At 36.9% G+C, this 21,068-nt stretch overlaps 1 protein-coding gene across 1 annotated transcript; it reads left to right on the top strand.

Annotated features, from left to right (window-relative positions):
• Positions 1-747: 747 nt before the first annotated feature.
• LOC120106262 lies at positions 748-1,113 on the top strand. Its single transcript, XM_039119233.1, has one exon. It carries the CDS (start codon positions 748-750, stop codon positions 1,111-1,113), a length of 366 nt encoding a protein of 121 aa, XP_038975161.1.
• Positions 1,114-21,068: the final 19,955 nt, after the last annotated feature.

Genomic DNA, 21,068 nt, shown 5'->3' with positions numbered 1-21,068 from the left:
GATTTAGACCCGTTACTTATAATCTATTACCTCATTCCCTATGTAATAAGAACTCTCTCTCTCTCTCTAACTGCCAATGCAGTTTCACCATTTAAACTTAGGGTGATATTTTCGTTTGAGTCCCTTTAGTAGAGATAGAGATCAGAAGCGGCTCAATGCATCTAGGGCTTAAGGCAAACTCAAAGATCCAACATAAATATATTTGGGGGTCCAATGCATAAATAAGAAAAAAATAATGATTTTTTTAGATAAGAAATACATTCCAACATAAATACATTTAGAGGACTCAATGCATTTATAGCTATAAAGATAAATAGCATTTGAGGTCTCCAAATATATTGGGGCTCTTAGTGCATTTGGACGCTCACCTAGTAACTCACTATAATAAATGTATTTGGGGGCTGGGATCTTAAGCGATCACCTCAGTCGTCTAAGAGTTGAGCTGGCCCCTAATAGAGGTTCGACGTAATAATTACTTTTTTTTAATATTTTATTTTACCTAGGATCCGTTTCTTTTTGGGCCTTGCTTCAAAAACGCTTTTATATAGTTCCAATACAAAAGCTCACTGAAACATAGACATGATAAAACGAGCAAGCACTAAACACAGTCGGCTCCCCAACACATGGCTTGCAAGTGGCACGATTATCGTTTCACATACCCGTTTCCCATAGTTCACGGCAATCGAATCCAAGTTGTAACGTTATAAAAGAGAGCAGGATTCCTCTCCATCTCTCAGGTAGGGAGAGATGGCACACATGAGCCTCTTCTGGTGCCAGAAGCAAGGCTCCACCACCACCACCACCACCTCCGGCAGCAGCAGAGGTGGCGAAGCAACCCCCACCACCACCGCGACCGCCGCCGACCGACATTGCCGGAGCTGCGGCATCGGCAGGCTCATGAGGATGCTGAGGAAGCAGAGCAGGCTGCTGTGCATGGCCTCAAGGCCTACCGCATTCCACTGCCAATATGACCCCTTGAGCTACTCTCGCAACTTCGATCGTGGCTCCGGGACGGCTCTCGACGACGACTCAGCTCACTTTTACTACACATTCTCGTCAAGGTTCGTCGCCAACTCTTCAGGCATCTCTCGGGGTCTAACAACCAACCATTAGGTCAGGGAATATCTTCTTTCTTTCTCTTTTTTTTTTTTTTTCACTTGGTTAGCTTAGGTTTTTATTTTCTTTCAAGAGATGTAGTGGAGAAATCAGGATGTGTTTATACGCGAGTTGTATTAGGTGGAGGGTTGCAAACTTCTTCCAACTTCATTTTCTCTCCTTTTCGTCAATTTAATTTACTATTGGCATTTTGGAAGATGAATGATGGAATCTGTTTTGGGACGGATCAATGCTATGATATCATTATTTTCCCTGTTTCTCCTCTAGCATTTAGAAACATTTTTTAGCAAGGAATGTGGGCTTGAGATTTCAGGAAGATTACAAGATGTGTTCATCATTATATAATTTTAAGAATTTTTTTTTGTAAAATATGTCTCTGACATCGGGTCAGACTAAGCCAATAAGCATCCTGTTGAAAGCAAGGAACACAACCCTCATAAATCCAGAAAAAAATGTCACATGTTTGAAGCACAATGAACATTGCTTGGTCAAAGCTTGGTTACCTGTTTATGAGCAGGTCTGGGAGCAATGGCTGAATTTTTTACAAAAACTAGAGCAATGAAGCGATCAGTTATAGGATAGAGGCTGTTTCTTTCATGCGAAAGAATGATTCACCAATGGATCCTGCAAACATCACTTCGAGATCTATGCAGGCTGATGGATAAGAGAGTTTGGAGTGCTTTGAGAGCTGTGTGGGGCGTGATCCAACGGACGATGTCACGAAAAGAAGATCAATTATTCTTTCATGCCGAAGATAACCCTCAATTACGGATAGTGAGCATGGTACCGAGGTAGAAGATTTCTGCTATTATGGGCCTAAAAGCTATATCGAAGGCATGATATGGCTTATTTTGCATTTTGTCGAGCAATGTCTCTGTCACGCCTCCGCCTGCGCGAGGCACGTGAGGCACCCAATGCCCACGTGGGGGCCACATGAGGAGGGACCACGGGGCTCCCCTGCCAGATATTGTCCGGTTCTGGGGCTTCACGCAAGCGTCCTTCACCCCTCCCCGGTTTTGTTTTCCACCCAAAACGCGTCTGCAGGATTAGGAGACACCCGCCTCATATGCCCAGGCTCTGGAACGAGTCTTTCCGATGTGGGACTATTGGGCCTCACACCTTCCCACCATCGGACAAGAGCCGTCCTCGGCTCTGATACCAAATGTCACGCCCCCCGCCTGCGCGAGGCACGTGAGGCACCCAATGCCCACATGGGGGCCACATGAGGAGGGACCACGGGGGCTCCCCTGCCGGATATTGTCCGGTTCTGGGGCTTCACGCAAGCGTCCTTCACCCCTCTCCGGTTTTGTTTTCCACCCAAAACGCGTCTGCAGGATTAGGAGACACCCGCCTCATATGCCCAGGCTCTGGAACGAGTCTTTCCGATGTGGGACTATTGGGCCTCACACCCATTTGTAACAACCCAGGATCTCACCCAAAATGGCTAGCCGGAAGTTACTATTTGGGTTCCTTGATCCTGTATAAATACCCAAGATCTACCCAGCGAATAACCGATGTGGGACTAAACACACGCCCGCACGGGTCCTCACATACTCCTCCCGTTCAAGCCCTGTGAGGATGATAGTGTTATTTTGATGATTAACAAGTAATTATCTAGAGCATGCTATAAGTTAAATTGATACTTCATTTATAAGTTCATTACTCTCAGTACATTTGTTTAATTGAAAATATATATATGGTCTTGTTCATTTGGATGAATCTAACCTTGAGAATGCAGCAAAGTGTGGATTGAGTCGACCCATAGGTTGATTGGGTCGACCCCGGCACATCTAGGAATCATCTGGCACACTCCTGCAAAAACAGCACAAATGAACAGTGAGTTGGGTCGACCCAAGGTAAGCATGAGTCGACCCAACCTCCAAAGAACCTCAAAACGCAAAGGAAGAATGCTCTCTGGATTCACTGAGAGGGTCGACCCACACAGTGGTTGAGTCGACCCAAGCTTGAGTCGACCCAAACCCTGAGAGGGTCGACCCAAAGGCAAGACAGAAAGACAGACAGAAAATGGTTCTCTGGAATTACTGAGAGGGCCGACCCAAGAAATGGTTGAGTCGACCCAAGTGAACTTTGAGTCGACCCAAAGAATGGTTGGGTCGACCCATGGGAAGGAAGGCTGAAATTGAGGTTTCTGTGGTTACTGAGAGGGTCGACCCAAGAAATGGTTGAGTCGACCCAAGGCAAAGTTGGGTCGACCCAAGGACAGGTTGAGCCGACCCAAACACGGGCTGAACAGTAACGGCTAGTTCTGCAGATGTACTTTTTGTCCTTCCCAAGGCATGTAACGGCTAGTTTTTCAAATCTGACGAATGGGGCTTGTCCAAGGAAGGTTGAAAACTATTTAAAGGGGCACTATTCATCAGAATAAACAACTTTTGAGTGGGATATCAAAGAAAACACAAGAAAACAAAAGAGCCCTAATCTCCTTCATCAAGAGCTTCATTCAAGAATCAAAGAAAGGGATTGAGCACATTCAAAGAGGCATCAAGAGCTCCTTCCCCCCTTGAAGAGTGAAGCTTCCTTGACAAAGAAGAGCAAAGCGACTTCAAAGCGATAATTTCTTTCTAACTCTTCTTTGTAGTTCATATTGCTTTATATGCTCATTTAGGAGTTTAAATCTTTTCTTTTCATTTGTTTTAAATACTTTGTAAAGGTTCGTTGGTAAGCCCGCAAAACCAACAAAGGTTTTTGGTGAACCCGGAAAACCAAAGTTGTATAGGTTCGTTGGTGAGCCCGCAAAACCAACAAGGTTTTTGGTGAACCCGGAAAAACCAAAGTTGTATAGGTTCGTTGGTGAGCCCGTAAAACCAACAAGGTTTTTGGATTGTGAGCCCGGAAAACAATCCAACTGTAATCCGTGAGATTATAGTGAATTCCCAAGGGTACGCTTGGGGAGTGGACGTAGGTGCTAAGGAGAGCACCGAACCACTATATATTGGTGTGTTTGCATTGTGTTTGTGCTTTCATTTTCCCTTGCTTTATCTTCTATTCTTGTATTAACTTAACTCACTCAAATAACCTAAGAAAACATCCACCGCACTTAATTACGAAAGTTTTTAAAAGCACTAAAATTTAGAAGAAACCAATTCACCCCCCCTCTTGGATTGTCACCTTGGGCAACAAGTGGTATCAGAGCAAGGTGCTCTAATAGTACTCATTGATCTCACAATCAAGAGTTAAAGATCATGACAACCCAAGTGGGATGTTCTATGAGTGAGGGACAATTAATTGATAGACCACCTCTATTTAATGGCACAAACTACACATACTGGAAAGCTAGGATGAGGATATTCATTCAAGCTTTAGACTATGAATTATGGTACATTGTTACTAGAGGCCCTCACTCACTCTCTCACACTATTAATGAAAAAGACTTAGCACAATTGAATGCTAATGCTATGAACATACTATATTGTGCTATCCATGAAACTGAATTTAATAAAATCTCTGCATGCTTATATGCTAAGGAAATCTGGGATACTTTAGAAAATATTTATGACAAAATTCAGATTAGCTCACATGTGCTTCAATTACACACTAACAGTGAGCCTGCAGAAAAAGATGTTGAATCTCCCAATCCGGAAGAAAGAACAACAAATGAAGAATTCGGTGATGAAAACAAGGACCCATTCCCAAACACCGAAAAATTCAAAAGCTTCCTAAAGACAAAGAAGAAGAGGAAGCAAGAAGAAAGGAAGAAAGAGATAAAAAGCAAGAAAGCCTTGACCAAGGAAGAGTCAAGCAAGAAAATGAAAGTGAGGAGCAACAATAATGATACTAGCTCCAAAGAACTACAAGAGGTAACTAACTTATGCCTTATGGCACAAGAAGATAAGGTAAAATCTGAATCTGATTTCACACCTAATGAATTTCAGGAAGAATTCTCTTATGATGAACTATTAAATGCTTTTCATGATTTGTATGGTGAATGTAGAAAATTAGCTACGAAAAATAAAAATCTTAAAAAGCTAAATCTGGAAATGTCAGAAGAAAGAAATTCTTCCGCTGAAATGAAAGACAAATTAAATTCTGAGAATGAACGCTTAAGATTAAATTCGGAAGAATTGATTCAGAAAAATCAGAATTTAATTAAAGAAAATCAAAACTTAAGTGAAGAAGTTAACCAATTGAAATCTTTTATTAACAAATTCACTGTAAGTTCAGAAAGATTAAAAACGATGTTTGAAAGCCAACATGCTGTTTTTGATAAATCAAGACTTGGCTAGATTCCTTTGCTCAATAATAAACTCCTAAAGAAAAAGGTTATCAATTCGCCAAGCAAACCATCAAATAAGATAACTTATTTCAAACATAAAAGATTGGGCATAAAAACTTTACCTATGGTTCTAATACGAATAAATCAAATGGTAAAGTTATTACGATTAAACAGATTTGGATTCCAAAAGGAACCATATGCACTAACCCTCAAGGACCCAAGCAAGCTTGGGTACCCAAAATGAAAATATGAGGGTGTAGATGTAGGTGTGCCAAGCTACCCATGGAATAAATGAAATTTTCATACAAATGGGTGCGTTGACACATAATTAAAGATAAGTCTCAATTTATTCATTAAATCTAGTATAAGGTTTAACATTCTACTTCATGTATTGAAATTATCTTTTTATGAAATTACGATACTCTCTGCATCAAAGTTTTTAAATGCCTCATATGTTAAATCTTATCTCAACGATTTTAGCATGAAACTTTCTAGTGCTTGCATCATAATAAGAAAATAATGAATGAATATGTATAACCTTCTCCTTTAAGTTTTTCAAAATCTAAATTTCTGCTCTAATATAAATGGTTGATGCTGACTTCATGTTAAAACTTTATTGAGCATAATACTTATGAAATCTTCTTTCATTATTTGTAAAGGTATGAGTATAATTTATCATTATATCACTCATTCCTTATGTGATTATTTGAAATATATTATGATTTACTCTATAAGTCGCATGTATGCATCATATGTTTCAATCATAAATGATTAATGTGTCGTGATCATAATGGGAATTCTACTAAAAAGTTTTATAACAATGGATTGTTTTTTTCTTTATAAGTAATTCTCAAGACTATTCTAAAAATCTAAGATTAATAAATCTGATCTTTAAAGTGTTTCATTTAGTATAATCATTGTATCCATGATTAATATCTTTCTCTAAAATTATTTCAAATTCTACTGATTAATTGTAACATGTCATGCTTAACTTGATCATAAAAATCTTTTAAAGCATGAATATTAATTCTTTTAAACTATCACTCATAAGTCAAAATAAAATCCTAATTGCTCTAAAAGAAGATTGCTCAACTCCCTGAAACATGATTATTAGTGTTGAAAACTAAATCATAATCAAAATTTTTGATAGAAACAACTGTTTAAGATAATTTGATTAAAACTCAACTTGTATATCTTATTGATAATTATCTTAAGCAAATAGAATCTAAGCTAAATTAATTCTGAAAATAAAAAAAAAATTGATTTGACCTTGATGAATCCTTCTATTGCCTCACATGCTTGTCCTTGAACCATTTTACTTAATGAAGTTATCTCTTTAGTTCAAGTGACTTGTGCTTGCTTATATTTAGGCAATCTCTTGAGTAAAGTGACTCAAATTCAATTATTATCATGTCTTATGTTGAGTCATCTAGTTAAGAAATATGTTGTATGAATGTTTTTGTATCCTAGAGAACCTAATGAATTGCCTTCAAGAAAAGAAAAAGATTTAGCTAATGATACAGGACTTATGAGCAAGAAATTTCAACTTGAAGGACACCTCGATGAAAGATACAATAAACATCCCCTTGCAAACAAAAAAAAGAGAGATTTTCTTCAGCCAAGGATGTAAAGAATTTAAAAGATATTTGGCTTGAAGAATGCTAAATGCATTGGTAATCTAAACCCTTCTCTTGTGAGTTAGTTGAGCAAAATTAATAGTCTGAAATTATATGGTAGCATGATTAAACATTTAATTGCTAATCTTCTTGATATCATGCTTCATTCTCATGCTAATGATAATTGTTTCATGGTATGATTAAATTGAAGTTCACTTTTGCCTGTATAATGCATAACCATGAAATACACAAGTTTATGCCTCAAGTTTCTAATTCAAAATAACTTGTGATAAGCTATGAATCATTGGGCATAATGAAAATGCTGTTTGCATGATATATATTTATATGCAGCATATTAGATTAATTCTTTATTCTGCTCTTTCATGTAACTACTTGAAAATGACAAAAAGAGAGAGAGATAAAGAAAAAGAAAATGAACATTGCTCAGAAGAAGTAAAAGCTAAGTAAATACTCCAATCTTAAGTAAAAGCAGCGCAAGCATAATATATTCAGCATATTTGTGAGACTTGTGTGAACATTCTTTTGGAAGGGATAAAATCCGTAATTAATTATATTTAAATAGGAAGAGTTTGGAGTGAATATCTTGTTGCTAAAGAGAACAGTTTAACATTTCTACATTGCTCATTATAGGGATGGTGCCAATGGGGAGGCTAGTGGTAGTACCCGGCACTATTTGACCCAACTATTCGGTGTAGGGTATATTAGGGACGGCACAAGAGGGAGGCTAGTGGTAGTACCTCGTGCCCCTTCCAACTCCACCGGATAGGGAGCAAATAGAGTATAGAGCATAAGAAGTTAAAAATGAAAGTATATAAGAAGAATCAAGTCAAATTTTTAATCACTTGAAAACACACTTTAAGGATGAAATCAGTACAAGATTATATTTAAATAGGAGGAGTTTATTTGAAAAGAATTGATTTTGATCATTGACATGCTTGCTCTTAATATTTTAATGCATGACTTAACACAAAATATATTTTGCATATGGCATGATGTCTTGAATTATGGGTTCTCAATATTTTGTAATGCTCCATGCTTGGACAATTTGATTGAATGTTTGAAATACTACATAAAATTTTTATTTGGTATTATTGAAAAGAAATTTCAGAATTGTCGTTCACAATCATCTTTAAAATCTGAAAGTTGAATAAATTTATAAAAAGAGGAAGAAAAGGATACTTCTATTTTAATGAATATCTTCCAAAAAAAAAAAAGGATAATCTGAATTTGCAAATTAGGCAGAATGAATTGATTATAATTTATCTTTCAACTTGCCTAACATTAGTACATAATGTCCTCCAATTTGTACCAAAATTCAATATGAATTACAAAGATTCTGGATGTACTCTAATGTTTTTGAAATATGTGTTTTCAATCTTAATAGTTTAAGATGAGCAACAAATGAGAAGATACATATCTCAAATTACAACCTTGAAAGCCTCCTTGAGAATCTTTATGAAATTCAGAATCTGATTTTGTATAAAAGCTTAAACTCAATATGAATTTCTAGATAAAACTACAGCTTAAGAAAAATAGAATAATTCTGATGCCTTGATTGCTTGCCCCGATACGCATCTGAAACATATCATTTCTTATCTTCAAAGTGTACTAATATTGGTCTGAATGATGTGTTTTTCAATGATCTTGATTGCAAATAAATGGTTCTAAACATATGATATTATTTTGATATTAAAAAGATTTATGGTGCTTCATATATACATTGCTGAAAAACTATGACTAAGAAATTAATATTTTGAATATACACTCCTACATAATTAAATGCTTCTATCATTAAAAAGAAAAGCTATTTTTAAGAAGAGTGAATGATCTTAAGTTTAGAAATATTTCAGCTCACTCAAATGATTCTTAAAAGAAAGAAAATGTAAATGCTTTTGAAAGAATTTGAGCTTCAAATGAATTATTTTCTGATTAATATTTCAGTACATTTTCTCAAAGATTAAGAGGAAGCATAACTTGTTCTTAAAAGATTAAAAAGAGTGATTGCTATAAATTTTGAATAATTCTAGATCACTCTACATTCTTGATATCATAAAGTTTCAGTTTTATTCACGTTTGTCATTAAAATCTGAAATTCAACAAAAGATAAGAATAATTAAAGAAGAATGCATCTTTTAAGGGGAGCTTTAGATATTCAGTATCTTATCCTAAAGTTACTTTAATTTGATGCATACCTTGAATTTTATGGATTGATTTTGATGAACCTCCTTATATTGCAAGACTTGCTTTAATTATATAATAAGTTTATACCTTGAGATGAGTTCTATAAAGGTTGTCTTATCTCAAACCTTGAGTCTTATGAAAATAAAATATATTTTCGAGATTGACAATTTTATTAAACAAATTCTAAAACTCTCAAATGGAATGATTAATTAAGGAGGAGAAAGAAAATTTCAGAGGGAGAGATCATATAGAACTTAATCATGTAAATTCACAACTAAAGATGAGAGAAAGAATACTAAATGTAAAGTGGTATTGAACTTTGTGCCTCATTGAATATCTTTTGAAAGTTGGATTTTCATCTGTACTTAATTGGTAAATCACTTGTTTTGAAAACTAAGTGAAAAAGATTCCATTTGTCTTAGTATTGGAAATTTACTTTGGAATCTACTAATGAGCTCTTATTGGCTTGCACTTTAGTGTTTCAATCATGAGCCAATTCATTTTAATTGATTTTGATGATATGATCTTTAAAGGAGTAAAAGAAAGTCTTTAAGAGAGCTTTCAAAGAACTTTCAAAGCCCTGAATTTTATGTATCCTACATTGCATAAATTCATATTTTGGTATCTATGCTCTAATACTTTTATATCATGAAAGAACTTTGAAGTCATTAAGAATTAAGGATTCAACATAATCTTATGTTTTTCGAGTATATAAGTTTTGATCTTTATCTGCTCTTATACTATACTCTAAAAATTAATTAGATTGCTCTCATGTTGCTATATACTTAATATATTAAAAAAAAAAGGGTATTGAAGTTTCATTCGTGCTTTCTTTGAATATTATTCTTGATACTCCTTGAAATAACTTGAAAAAGATTCCATCTACACTTGATTTCAAAACTATCTTTGGAATCTACATTTAGAGATCACCTCTGGCTTATATCCTAAATATCTCATTCCTAAAGCCAAACACATAGAAATAAGATATGATTTTATTAGGGATCATGTGCAAAATGGAAACATATGTATTGAGCATATATGCACTGAAAAACAATTAGCCGACATATTCACAAAACCCTTGAGTGAAGATAGATTCTGCACGCTAAGGAGAGAATTAGGTATATGTGATCCTTTTTATTGAAGAAATATAAAAGGGAGCAAGTAGTCTCATGATACATTCCTCCAATTTCTAAAAATCCATGAAACATGAGTCAAACTTGTTATCTATAGATTCCTTACTCATGTATCATTGTCCCAGAAAGAATTTATAAGGATTGGAAGCAAGGAAAATTTTTAGAAGCAAAAAGGAAGAGAAAAGAAAAATTCTGCACTTGGGTCAACCCAACCCAGAATAGGGTCGACCCAACGTTGAGTCGACCCAAGAAGTTTCTTGAGTCGACCCAACGTCGGGATCCCACTGTTAAAAGGGGGACCCGTGAGCTATCTAGGGCACTGTTTACCCTTTGTCCTCTTCCGAAAACCTTATTTTCCACTCTTAAATCTTCTCCAATCATCTCCAAACAGTAGATTACTTCAAGATCTTGGAGAAATGGGACCCGAGAGAGCCGTAGCCAAGCGATCCGGGAGAGTCTCACGATCTTGTTTAGAGACTAGGATATGTATCTAGTTCTCCTATGTATTTGGTGGTTATTATGCATCTTTAAACTTTGATTGAGGAACATTGTACTTATCTTTATTTTGGGCATTAATGTATGAAAATGTTCCTATTGTGATCAATGAAGTCTGAAGTTTGTTCTTAATTGCATCTTTTCCCATATATATGTTTTTGATGATAACAAAAAGGGGGAGAAGAGAAGGAAAGAGTATATAAAGGAGAAGAGAAGAAAAGATAGAATATTCACTTTAGAATATATAAAGGGGGAGAAGAAAAGATAGAATATTCACTTTAAGAAAAGAAAGAGTATTTCATTTGAGAAGTTAAGAAAGAGTATTAATTTTGGAAGAAGTAAAGATAGTGTTTAGAATATGTAAAGATAGTGTTTAAAGAAAGAGTATTAACTTTGTGAGAAAGAGTGAGTAAAGAAGTTATGAAACGAAAAGAGAAATAAATGGGCAAACAAATTGAAAATCATATAAGAAAGCTTATATATCTAAGGGGGAGCAATTTATAATAATGAAAATCATCAGATCAAAAAAATTTATATCAAATTTCAGAATTTGGCACACATAATTTCAGAATTTGACACGCTCCTCTCGCACCCCGATACATAACCTGAAACTCATATGATATCTCAAATTTTTGTAGTTTCATTGCTAATGAATTATAAATAAAAGGGGAGCCATTCAAAAAGTCAAATTGGCAAATTTTGAATAATATAGGGGGAGATTTCACAAGTATATATGAAAAGCTGAAATTCTGAAATTCAATCCCTTTTATAAACTGATTTTAAAGACAAGTATCAATAGGCTTATACTCTTTATTTTGTAATCATCAAAAAGGGGGAGATTGAGGATGATAGTGTTATTTTGATGATTAACAAGTAATTATCTAGAGCATGCTATAAGTTAAATTGATACTTCATTTATAAGTTCATTACTCTCAGTACATTTGTTTAATTGAAAATATATATATGGTCTTGTTCATTTGGATGAATCTAACCTTGAGAATGCAGCAAAGTGTGGATTGAGTCGACCCATAGGTTGATTGGGTCGACCCCGGCACATCTAGGAATCATCTGGCACACTCCTGCAAAAACAGCACAAATGAACAGTGAGTTGGGTCGACCCAAGGTAAGCATGAGTCGACCCAACCTCCAAAGAACCTCAAAACGCAAAGGAAGAATGCTCTCTGGATTCACTGAGAGGGTCGACCCACACAGTGGTTGAGTCGACCCAAGCTTGAGTCGACCCAAACCCTGAGAGGGTCGACCCAAAGGCAAGACAGAAAGACAGACAGAAAATGGTTCTCTGGAATTACTGAGAGGGTCGACCCAAGAAATGGTTGAGTCGACCCAAGTGAACTTTGAGTCGACCCAAAGAATGGTTGGGTCGACCCATGGGAAGGAAGGCTGAAATTGAGGTTTCTGTGTTTACTGAGAGGGTCGACCCAAGAAATGGTTGAGTCGACCCAAGGCAAAGTTGGATCGACCCAAGGACAGGTTGAGCCGACCCAAACACGGGCTGAACAGTAACGGCTAGTTCTGCAGATGTACTTTTTGTCCTTCCCAAGGCATGTAACGGCTAGTTTTTCAAATCTGACGAATGGGGCTTGTCCAAGGAAGGTTGAAAACTATTTAAAGGGGCACTATTCATCAGAATAAACAACTTTTGAGTGGGATATCAAAGAAAACACAAGAAAACAAAAGAGCCCTAATCTCCTTCATCAAGAGCTTCATTCAAGAATCAAAGAAAGGGATTGAGCACATTCAAAGAGGCATCAAGAGCTCCTTCCCCCCTTGAAGAGTGAAGCTTCCTTGACAAAGAAGAGCAAAGCGACTTCAAAGCGATAATTTCTTTCTAACTCTTCTTTGTAGTTCATATTGCTTTATATGCTCATTTAGGAGTTTAAATCTTTTCTTTTCATTTGTTTTAAATACTTTGTAAAGGTTCGTTGGTAAGCCCGCAAAACCAACAAAGGTTTTTGGTGAACCCGGAAAACCAAAGTTGTATAGGTTCGTTGGTGAGCCCGCAAAACCAACAAGGTTTTTGGTGAACCCGGAAAACCAAAGTTGTATAGGTTCGTTGGTGAGCCCGTAAAACCAACAAGGTTTTTGGATTGTGAGCCCGGAAAACAATCCAACTGTAATCCGTGAGATTATAGTGAATTCCCAAGGGTACGCTTGGGGAGTGGACGTAGGTGCTAAGGAGAGCACCGAACCACTATATATTGGTGTGTTTGCATTGTGTTTGTGCTTTCATTTTCCCTTGCTTTATCTTCTATTCTTGTATTAACTTAACTCACTCAAATAACCTAAGAAAACATCCACCGCACTTAATTACGAAAGTTTTTAAAAGCACTAAAATTTAGAAGAAACCAATTCACCCCTCCCTCTTGGATTGTCACCTTGGGCAACACCCTGACGTCCTCGTCAGGCTAAGGGTTCAAATCCATTCAAATCTAATCACAAACACCATGATCTGTTGATGGTTAGCCCCAATGGATCCGTGTTGCAGTGTCCCCTAGTCCACATAGGTTATGGGCCAGATCCGCTCTGATACCATTTGTAACAACCCAGGATCTCACCCAAAATGGCTAGCCGGAAGTTACTATTTGGGTTCCTTGATCCTGTATAAATACCCAAGATCTACCCTGCGAATAACCGATGTGGGACTAAACACACGCCCGCACGGGTCCTCACAGTCTCATATCAAATGGGATTAAGCCATCGATGATGACATTCTTTGGAAGATGTTCATCACAATATACATATAAAGCAAAAGAGCCGTGATGACATTTTTGGGTAGTTTAACTTTAGCTCAGGTAAATCCATACAAGACATGCACATAGAAGAATTGTTCCCTAAGCTCCAACAACTTCTAGCCATCAAGATCTTTCTTGTAATGCCTATTATTATGTACAAGGAGTGTAACCATTAAAACATTCCAACAACTGTTACTTCAAACTTTAGACAAAATTATAGATTTAATTTTCGGTCAGGCTGGGTTTGGGTTGCCCTGACATATCACTCAAGGATTACAATGTCTTGGGCAAGGGATATGTGAAGTCATGATTTTCCATTGTCCAAATTTCACATAATTTAATGTGGATTACCATGCAATATTTCATCAGGACACTTTATTTGCCACACCTTAATTATATATATATATATATGATATCTTTTTAAGCAAATATATTTAGTATTCAAGTAACTTGACAAATAGCAATGTTTACAATAATTAAATGAATGAATAATTGAAAATGCACTCACACATTTCTCTCTTTGTGCATGTATGAGAGAGAGAGAGAGACCGATGTTTGATCATGAGCGCCCATCAAATAATTATGATCAATGTTTGATTTGTAATTATAAAGAATAATTAAACATCTTATTTGGTTAAAATTTACACATTCCAATTCATAATTAGTTGAAATAACAACATATTATCTATAACCATTCTTCATCTTCATAATCAAAACCTAAAAAAATATGAAACTGTAAATAAAAGATAAGGCATTAGATAATATTTTAGTGAACATTTTTTTAATGTGCAACTTGGTGTTAGGCAGCCCCTTTTCTATTCATTTCACTATATCGAGAATGACATATTCAACTACCATACCAATCCATCAATGGGACTACTGAAACACAGTTCATACTCATCCATTAATTGGCCTAGAAAAATACCCGATGGTGCTGCTGAATCTATCTAGATCTAATATGAGCGCAACTTTGATCTTTCTCTGCACTTCAAAAAAAAAAAAAGAAGAAGAAAAAAAAAGAAACTTTGATCTTTCTCTTGGATGGATTCAAGAAGGAAAATTAAAGGGTTCAACTATCATCTCATCCAGATGTTTCGTCGCATGGGCCATGAAATCAGCAGCACTATTCCCTTCTTTCAAGATGTGAAAATTTTTCACTCATCCAACACTCTAATGCTTCTTGCAATGCTATGCCCAACCTTGGCCATTTGCCAAGGGATCTTAGTTTGTCTTGTAAAGCATCTAATTACTCTCATGCTATCCACCTCAAGCTAAACTCACTTGAAGCCTTCAGTAAGAGCTTGCTTCAACCTCTTTCTACTGCTCTCAACTCTATGAAAATGAATCAGCCTCGGTGATGTTTTGACACCACAAGCCTTAAATGAGTTTTCCATCAGAGTCTCATGTAACAACACTTTATCCTCCATTGGGTTGCAAGGAACCATCACATTTCATTTTTGCTTACCCAAATAGGAGATAGCGTCCATTTTAAACTTTGATACGCAACAATCTTGCGATTTTTATTGGTACGGAATAATCTTTGAGTTAATAGTAATTCCAAATGGATCCAAAATATCCTAGTTCTAATTTTAGTGAACATTCGTGATAACAGCTTTTCATATAGGCACTAGAACAAAGGTGATAAAGGACCAAATTTAAACAAATGATGACCATCTTCGAAGAAATTAACAAGTGTCGGTCTAAGTATCTACTTGATATTTTGTTCAAACCTTCAAAGCACCATTAAGCTAATTTAATCATGAATCCAAAACTTTTTCATATTGTCTTTCAAATTTTTTATTTGAAGGTAAGTCCAAATATCAAGTTCATGATTGGAGTCTTCCAAATCCACTTAGAGTTTAAGAAATTAAAAAATAGTGGATTGGTACAAAATACTACGACTTCCAAAATACTAGTTTTTTCTTTCTCAGTTTGCAGCACCAAGCAAAAGATTTCAATGATATAAATCTTTACCATGGAATGCTCATTACTTAGCTAGTTCATCCTTAAATCAAATTTTCTTCATTATACTGTCACACTCCAAACTCATCACTTGGGTCGGCCACACGACACGGCCACACACTCTTTAGAGCAGGGCCCTAGAGAATATGTTAGTCCTGAAAAATTTATTTTAACCGCTATATCCGTGAACAAAAAAATGAACTCATTTCATAATAAATAACAAACTTGTACAAAATGACAAAATTCATTCATCCAATAGGTAACAAGAATGCTTTATCTATTCATTTCTTCCATCTGTGATCTCAACCATAGTCAAGTACTACACAACTTTCAACTCTTAAAAAAAAAAGAAATAAAAGGTTGTAAGCTTTACAACCCAGTAAAAATTTCTACACATTTACACCAATATAATAATATAGTTGAAAATAGCCATAAGCAACACCAAAATGAAAACATAACTTATGAAATCTCTTTTCAAACATCCAGTATAACTCAATTAACTAACAAATATCTGCATACACATACATCAAATATCCAGCTTATCAAAAGAGATATATATCACAAATACCAGCATGTAAAATATTTTATTCAACATTGGTTTTATGTGTCTTAACATCCATTTCTCATTAATTCAATTTCATGGTTAATAGCAATATTCTCCAGCTTTGGACTAACCAAGATCATGACCCAATCCAAGACTCTTAAACAAAATTTCATGCGTAAGCCCATGGAGGCTATTCCATGTATAAGCTCCCACACAGAAACTCGCAGAGGCTATCCCACACATAAACTCGTGGAGGCTATTCCACACGTAATCTCATGGAGGCTATCTTATGATGAAGTTAGTCCAAACAATATCTTATCCATTTGATTTGCATGTTATTCTTGTCAAATCACATTCTATTTACGCAATGTATTTATCACAAATTCAAGATATCATTGTTTATATAATCATATTTTCAATATCTGATACATATAATAATTTTACAAGTATGTTCATATCGAAAATCATATAAAATATACCATCTATACCAAACCAAATCTATCGATATGAATCTCACAATATAAATCTTACGATACAAGTCTCACGATGCAAATCTCATAATGCAAATCCAGTGGTACAAATCAATAAATATGTATATATATTGGTGATCAAGTATAAGGATTCTTACCTCTACCGCAACAGTTACAACGCTACTAATCCACACCTAATATACCCAGTCAATTTAATATCAATATAAAACTAACTTATCCTTATCAATCATTCGCAATATTAGTGAATCAATTATTCAATAATTACCTAATTTTAGAGTTATAATATTTGAATTACTTATATTCTCTATCTTAATTTAATTAAAAATTAAAAATAAATAAAAGGTCAAGGCCTTACCTCGATTCAAAAATTAGAGTATAAGATATCGTTGGGCATCTTCTTGTCCAGATGACTGTAGCCCCCAATACAAAATAGGGTCGACAACGCAAATAGATTTGCATAGAATAAAGTATGAGGCTAGCTAGATGACAATGCCCAATTGTACAAATCGGTCAGCACAATGTAACTTAATCCATTTGATAAAAAACATATACTCAATCAAGAAAAAAATAATAGATCAAGGGTTATCAATTATGAGTTCAATGGTAGTCGATAAAAATAGGAGTAAAGAAAGGATAGGGTCGACTTGGTAGCAGTGTCCGATGATCCGGGTCGAACCATTCTGACCAATCCAACCAGTCAACTCATGAAATAAAAACTAGACCATGGCATAGATAATACAATAGAGATTAGCGATGATCAAGTCCAGCAGTGCCCGATCGCCCAAATCAGTCAAAATAGTATTTTTCAAATTATCAGATCAAGGAATAGGTATCAAATACGACAAGGATAACATGCCAGGTTGTTGATGGTGGGGGTCCAAGGAGTGCTAATGAATACCAGAGTGAAGGTTAGCATAACAGGTGGTCACAGTAATACTAATCAAAACCCTCTACTAGGGTCAACTTGGGTCTATAAAGAAAATATCTGGTACCCTCCTGCTAGTTCATTGAACCATGTAGAGAGAGAGAAAGTAAGGAAGCAAAAACAGAAAGAGAGAAAAGAGAGAGAGAGAGAGAGGAGAGAGAAATAAGAGAGGGCTCTCGTTTTCTTTTCCAAAATAGAGGAGAGGCCATCTCTCCTTTCCTCTTTGAATTAGAGGGGGTGGTAGCCCAAGATGGCTTAGCCTTGGTGATGGCAGCCATGGGCAGCTCTTCAGTCGCAGCATCGCCGGTGATGGTGGTTGGTCGGTACAAGAAAGAAGAGAGGAAGAAGATTAACAAAGATAAATCAATCAAACTTTAACTTAGATTATGGCTGCCCCCACCCCCTCACCCCCCCAATCGACGGCCACACGATCACAAAGGGGTCCAAGAGACGATGAAGGTCGGCCAAATCCAGCTGCCGGTGGCGATGCGCACGGGAGAAAGAGTACGAAACAGAGCATCCATATTTGGGATTAAATTTCAGCGATTTGCCAGCCCAAATCAATGTAAATAGTGGCTAAACGACCAAAAACGAAAGAGAAGATAATGTGGAACACTTACCTCGATTTAGCGAGGCTGCCCGACGGCTTATCCGAAGAAGATCCAAGGAAGAGATTCGGAGAAGAACCGTCGAGTTTGGGGGCAATTATTAGAGTTATCATGGACGGTGTTCGACAAAGGAGGAGCAGAACCTTAAATAGATGAAGTCCCTAGGTTTATTTGGTGTTTAGATCGTCTTAGGACTCTCGAAGTTCGACAATATTGATAAGGAAGAAGACTGCCAACCAGAGTCTTCTCCTTCTAATAACAAGAAGATATGTCAAGATCATTTAAACTTGGTTCTTTAGGATCTGCAACAACCAAATCATATCTCCACAACAATCCTCTGATTTGTTGGATCTATATTTTTTGAATTGTAATCTTCTGAATCTGTTGTAACCAACTCCATTATATATACAAGCATAGCCCCACCTCTTAGAGATAACTGAGAGCATTGCCAAAATTCCAACCGAGTCTATTTATCTTTATGGTATCAAAGCCTTTGACAAAGGTCAGATCCTATGTCCACTGCTTCCTCCAACTCTGCCATGTCAACCACCACCCCAAACACACAACCAAACTCCACATCCTTATCATCTACCACGGTGAACTTGCATCATGTGGCGACAGTTCGGCTTACAAAGGACAATTATCTCCTTTGGAAAGCTCAAATTGTTCCATACTTTAGAGGGCAGAAAGTTTTTCGTTATGTTGATGGTAGCTTCCCTTGTCCTCCTCTATTCCTCACCATTGACAGCTCCTCTTTAGAGCCTGCTACCTATGTACCTAACCCAGCCTTTGAACTCTAGGTTGATCAAGATCAGGCTGTTCTTAGCTCTGTCATGTCCTCTCTTTCGGAAGAAGTTCTTACCAAGGTGGTTGGTCTTACTACTTCCCTTGAGGTGCGGTCGGATCTAAAGAGGATGTTCTCATCCTACTCCCATGCTCGTCTGCTGCACATCAGAATACAACTATCAACTATCAAGAAGGGACGCTCTTCTATATCAGATTACTTCCAAAAAGTGAAGTCTTTATTTGATGTTCTTGCTGCCATTGGCTAGCCGATGCAGGAACTTGAGATTATCTCCTATCTGCTTGCTGGTCTTGACTCCTCCTATGATGCTTTAGTCACTTCCATCTCCACCCGGGTAGATCCTATGTCCCTTGACAAAATTTTTGGGCATCTTCTCAACCATGAGCTACGATTAGAGTAGCAGAATTCCACTGTTGAAATCTTAGTAGGTTCCGCCAATGTTGCAACTCTCCATGAGAGTGCACGCAATAAGAACTCCCGTAGTATTTCACAGCAGCGATTTCCTCAGCAACATTTCAACCGCAACCATGGCCGTGGTTGGGGTTGTGGTCTTTTCAACAGTAGCTCTCCACACCCCGCCTGTTAGCTTTGTGGGCACACGGGTCATGCAGTACTAGCATGCTACCACCGCTATGATTAGACCTATCAAGGCACTCCACCTGCAGCTGCAGCATTTGTTGCTTCATCACATTCTTAGCCAAATGCAGCTTGATATACAGATTCAGGCTGCACAAACTATGTTACTAATGATCTGCAAAAGTCGACACTCTAGGCAGATCAGTATCTTGGCTCCGATCAGATTCAAGTGGGGGACGGTAAAAGCCTGCCAATTGCTCATCTTGGCTCCTCTTCTTTAAGAGTTCCAACTACTGATTTTAAACTTAATAACATTCTTCATGTGCCTCATATTTCCAAGAATTTGGTCTCTATTTCTCAGTTTACTCGTGAGAATAATGTCTTTATTGAATTTCATTTTGATCATTTTTGTGTGAAGGACGAGCTCACACGGAGAATGCTACACCACGACAAGACTAGAGGAGGTCTATATCCACTCACTTCTCCCATCTCTCCATATGGCTCCTTTCACGTCCCTATCCTCTGTTCGTGTTCCTCTTGAAGTCTGGCATTCTCGACTCGGGCATGTCTCTTATCCCACTGTGAAGCGGTTGGTCTCTCAGTTTCATCTACCAGTATTATTCAATAAATTGCCATTGGTCCGCTCAACATGTCAACAATGCAAAAGCTGCCGGCTTCTCTTTGTTGCGTCATCTTCTAAGTCTACTAGTCCTCTAGAGTTATTATTTGCTGATGTCTGGGGTCCAGCCCCGACTATGTTAGTTGATGGCTATAGATATTATGTCTCGTTTGTTGATCATTTCAGTAAGTTCTTATGGGTTTTTTCTATTGTAAATAAATCTGATGTTCCCTCTATCTTTCACGCCTTTCAAATTCATGTTGAACGTCAACTTAATTGCAAAATCAAATCTGTACAAATTGATAGTGGAGGTGAGTTTCAACCTCTTCACAAATTTTTCATGAATACTGGTATCCAACACCGGACTACCTATCCTTATACATCAGCGAAAAATGGTACCATTGAGAGATGCCATCGCTAAGTCGTTGAGATTGGTCTGTCTCTTCTCTCTCACTCGTTTATTCCTCAAACTTACTAGGCTGATGCTTTCCTAATGGCATCCTATTTAATTATTCGTCGTCCTAGTTTTTCTATTGACATGAAAACTCCTTTCGAACAATTATTTCTTCTTTCACCAGAATACACAATCCTTCGCATGTTCGGATGTGCATGTTGGCCTTATCTAAGGCCTTTCAACAAGCACAAGATGGATTACCGATCTCGCTTATGCGTGTTTCTTGGCTACAGTCCTTTCCATAGAAGATTCAAACGCTTGGACTTTCACTCCAAATTTTTTTCATCTCACGGTATGTTCTTTTTGATGAGAAATCTTTTCTTTCTCCAAGCTTCCTGTATCTTCTCTCTCTCTCTTCCCATATGTCAGCTCCCTCCTGAATTCCTCATCCCTCAAATTTGACTTTATTCTCAACTCCTGATTTTCAGCAAATGTTGGATTCTCCTCCATCTCATTCAGACTCTTCTACTTTTTCAAACTCACAAAGTGAGTTCGGCCCAACCCATCCTTCTCTAACAGATCTGTCTTCTGCTCC

Source organism: Phoenix dactylifera, unplaced genomic scaffold (assembly GCF_009389715.1).
Source record: "Phoenix dactylifera cultivar Barhee BC4 unplaced genomic scaffold, palm_55x_up_171113_PBpolish2nd_filt_p 000510F, whole genome shotgun sequence".
Lineage (NCBI taxonomy): Eukaryota > Viridiplantae > Streptophyta > Magnoliopsida > Arecales > Arecaceae > Phoenix > Phoenix dactylifera.
Note: the sequence above shows the minus strand (reverse complement) of the source record. Positions and strands in the feature narration are given on the sequence as shown.